The sequence below is a fragment of the Cibotium barometz genome, chromosome 63 (assembly GCF_041138505.1).
Source record: "Cibotium barometz isolate CiBa-2024 chromosome 63, ASM4113850v1, whole genome shotgun sequence".
NCBI classification, from domain to species: domain Eukaryota; kingdom Viridiplantae; phylum Streptophyta; class Polypodiopsida; order Cyatheales; family Cibotiaceae; genus Cibotium; species Cibotium barometz.
This window is the reverse complement of record NC_141108.1, coordinates 12,656,036-12,659,949: the sequence shown is the minus strand read 5'-3', so window position 1 is coordinate 12,659,949 and position 3,914 is coordinate 12,656,036. Positions and strand designations below refer to the sequence as shown.

Below are 3,914 nucleotides of genomic sequence, written 5' to 3'. Positions count from 1 at the left end.
AAAGATTATAATGCGCATCACGGGGCCAACCAAAGGGGGTTCGAAACGCGCGGGAGGGGCGCATTAGTGGCCCATTGGGTGCCGCTTGCTGTGGGGATCATCTGATTTGATGGCTGCAGGAGGGTCCCCCTCTTCACCCCTCACTCACACACACACACACACACACACATAAATTGGGTACACTGGGCGCTTGCTCTTGCATTTGCATTCGCCTTTGCATCCCCCTCACAGAAAAAAACTGTCGCACCTTCACACCCCTCCTTCCTTTATCCCCCCCCCCCCCCCCCCCCCCCCCTCATCTGCCTTCACAACACTCAAGCTTGTGAGCTTTTGACTTGCGTTTCTAAGTGAGCTTTCGGTTGGAGCTTTGAGGCTCTTTATGAGTTTTATGAGCAGTTGCGCTTCGCCCTTGTCGGACTCGTGAGAGATCTCTGACATTTGAGCTCTTACTGCAGCTTTTGGAACTCCATTTCTGGGGTTATTTTTGGGGGAGATGGGTATTTAAGCAAATGGTGATTTGTGACATGGGTTATTGAAGCATTTGGGCAGTTAGCGCCCTTTTTTTGGGAGTGGTTGGAAGCTGTTGATGAGCATTTGGTTCATTAATCCTTCATTGTGGATGGATTGAGCTCTGAGCCAATCAGGCAGTAGAGCTTTTGCTGATCATTAGAGCCTAGTGATTGGGCTTTACTGGTTAATATGGTCTCTTGTTAATGCTAAATGGGTCATTGAGTGGAGCTGTGCATGTGTTGTGGGTGATTTGGTATTATCACAACTGTGAAATTTGGGCTGGGTATTGATGTAATTGATCACATATTTGAGTAATTAGCCTTCGTTTGTGGTAATTTGGGCATATGAGCAAATTGGGTTTTCATGTCAGTAACGTGGGTTGCTGAGCAAATGAGCCCACGTTGATATGCTGCAATGGGTTCTGTGTTGTGAAGCGTGAGCATTTCGGCATCACACACAAGCACACGGTTGTGACTATCAATGCAAGGCATGATCTAGAAATTGGTGGATTTCTTTTGTTGAGAAAGGGTTCTGAGAACAATCATGGATGGGTCATTGGCTTCGATTTTCATGGATGGGAGTCTTCCTTCATTGTGGGCAGCACCAGAAGAGGTAAAAAACCTTCTTGACACAGGCAATGTGTGTGTGTGTGTGTGTCCATGCGCGCTTGCGTGGGCGCGCGCCTTGCATTCACAATGTGTGTGTGTGTGTGTGTGTGTCTGCGCACTCGCACGCGCACATGCATATCATACAAGACTGAATGGTTTAAGGTAATGGGGTGTGTAAACCAGCATTGTGGTAATCCCTGTTTATGATTGTCAATTAGATTCACAGCTCATGTTTTGTGGCTTTGCTTATGGTATCAGAGCATAGAGGAGCTTCAACATCGGCTGCTCTGCACGTCCATGGAGCTAGAGACTACCCGAGAAGCGGCCAAAGCGCAGCAGAAACTCAATGAAGCCAAGCTAGGGCATTTGCAGGACCTGTTGGAGGCCACCAAGAAGGAGAGAGATGAAGCTTTTCAGGAACGCAAGAAGCTGCAAGAGTGCCTCTTGCACTTGTCAAACCCTCATCAAGCTGCTATTGCTGCTGAATCCCCATGTATTACCTCTTCTTGTGACCAAGTTAGTCACCAATATTCATTATCATACCATGACCTTGAATCATCAAGTTTCCTGCATAATTGCAAGCCAAAGCCTATGCAAACGTCCTCCCAAGCCCATGATTTGCAGGCCATTCTCTGCTTAGAGGCAAGCGAGGGGCCTGTTTCCTCCTTGCTAAAGTCACAGCAGTTTGGCATGGACTTTTTGAGTGAAGATAAGGCCTTGGAAGAAGACCAAAGCTTCGCAGACTCGCAAGAGCAATTCAGCATGGACCTTTTGAATGAGGAAATGGCTTTTGATGAAGATGAGGGCTTGGACCTGACTGATTTACAAGTGGAGCAGCCTCTCCATTCAAACTGGGAGGCAGATTTGTCCATGAAATCAAGCTGGGAATCACACTTTTCAAACCAATCATCCTCCATTTCAAGTGCAGCTTCTCAGATCCAGAGTGGAACAGATGGTGAGAAAGCCCTGGCTATGTCAGCTCATACAACAGCGATGTCCTCGGCTCAGCTACGAGCTAAGTCTTCATCTCAACCTTCAGCAATGGCTGCTTCGTCTTCTCCGGCTATGTCTATGTCTGCAAGCCAGTTTACAGCAACTGTGACGAAAGATATGGCTGCATCAGCCATGTCATCTCTTCAGATACCAGCTATGTCAGCATCTCAATCTGCAGCCATGGCTAAGAAAGCTATGACTTCATCAACCATGCCGTCACAATGTATGCCAGCCATGTCAGCATCTCATTCTTCAGCCGTGGCTATGCCTTCATGGGCTATGTCTTTGCTTCACATACCAGCCATGCCAGTATCTCAATATTCAAGCATGGCAAAAGAAACTATGCTTTCATCGGCCATGTTATTGCCTCAAATACCAGCCATGTCAACATCTCCATCCTCAGCCATGGCTAAGAAAGCCATGCCCTCATTCGCAATGGCCTCGCCTCATTTACCAGCTATGCCATCAGGCATGCCATCATCTCAAGCATCAACAACAGGTTCGAAAGCTTACCACCAGCCACCGACGTCAGTGTTGCCCCAGAAAAGGTTGCATCTTCCAGAGCCTCCTGAAGCCAACATAGATGTGATGCTCAGCTCATTACCTGAGAAGGGAAAGCTTCTAGAAGCTGTGATGAAAGCTGGGCCTCTCCTGAAGCAGCTTCTTTTAGCAGGGCCTTTACCTCATTGGCAACATCCACCACCAAAGCTCAACACCATGAACATACCCAAGGTGCCCATGTCACCCAATAGTGTGCTTTTGCCATTGCCTCAGGCATGGCCTGATGTGCAGCATGTACCATCATACATGCCTCCTAACATGCCAAGCTCTCCGTTTCACTACACAATGAAGGGCTTTTCCCCATGCCTACTTCCAACTTTAGCCATAGCCAAATCTAGCGTGCATATGAATCTTACTCCATCAATGTCTTGCTCTAAAAGAAGAAAGCTCCCAAGGCTTGCTTCAAGGGGGGTCAGATGATGCATGTGAATGTAAACTAGTTCATTTCCCCCCTCATAGATGTGCAGGTGCCTAGTGATCTCCTAGTGGTGGTGTTGTCAGTTGTGGTAGCCTAGAGTCGCCCTATGTGAGATACACAGGCTCTCTCTCTCTCTCTCTCTCTCTCTCTCTCACACACACACACACTCACATGTCAATAGCCATGTAAAGCTCGTTGAATACTCTTTGCTCATATATGTAATGCTTCTTGAATCCTAATAGAATTGTGGTTTGATCAAAGCATTATGAAATAGGTGGCACTTAAATTAAGAGACATACTTTGGGCTTTGTTGGGGTATCACGGTTCTAATTGGGGCTTCTTTTTAAAAAAATTGTGAAGATCGGAATTGAAATTGCATGCCATCACTTCTTCTTCTTTTTTTGGAGAATATTTAATATATATTAATTACTACAAATGTTTACATCCAATCATCTTTTTACAACTTCAGACATCACATCCCTGCAAAACTCACTTCTTGTACCAAGATCCATTGCTATTCACATCCCCCCTTCTGATCCCCTCAACCTGTTCTAAGTCACTCTTACTAGTATTTAGTAATTTGCAGAGCAAGTTCCATCTTTCATCCTCCCATACAAAAGAGGATTGACTCCAGGAAACATGATAGCCAAGTTGAATACAAGCTATCATCATAGACTCAGTTGTGAATCCTTTAGGTGGAAGCTTTTCCAAAACACATTTACCAGTCCAGACCTTCACCACAGGTCTAGTGCCCAATGGATTTTCTATGAATGCTTCTCCTTAAGGTACCACCTCTTGGTCCTAGGCCAAAACTCGGGCAACCT

General features: G+C 46.2%; 1 protein-coding gene across 1 annotated transcript; it reads left to right on the top strand.

Moving 5' to 3' along the window:
* Nucleotides 1-299: 299 nt before the first annotated feature.
* LOC147603706 (uncharacterized) lies at nucleotides 300-3,350 on the top strand. Its single transcript, XM_086796296.1, has 2 exons — nucleotides 300-1,122; nucleotides 1,377-3,350. The coding sequence occupies exons 1-2, from the start codon at nucleotides 1,054-1,056 to the stop codon at nucleotides 3,090-3,092; spliced, it is 1,785 nt and encodes a 594-aa protein (XP_086652422.1). The 5' UTR covers nucleotides 300-1,053; the 3' UTR covers nucleotides 3,093-3,350.
* The last annotated feature ends 564 nt before the right edge of the window (nucleotides 3,351-3,914 follow it).

What these genes read in the sequence shown, in the direction of transcription:
- LOC147603706 (XM_086796296.1), top strand. Translation starts at nt 1,054, where the DNA reads ATGGATGGGTCATTGGCTTCGATTTTCATGGATGGGAGTCTTCCTTCA. An exon ending in TGTGGGCAGCACCAGAAGAG is followed by an intron (nt 1,123 to 1,376) that starts GTAAAAAACCTT and finishes TTATGGTATCAG; the next exon opens with AGCATAGAGGAGCTTCAACA.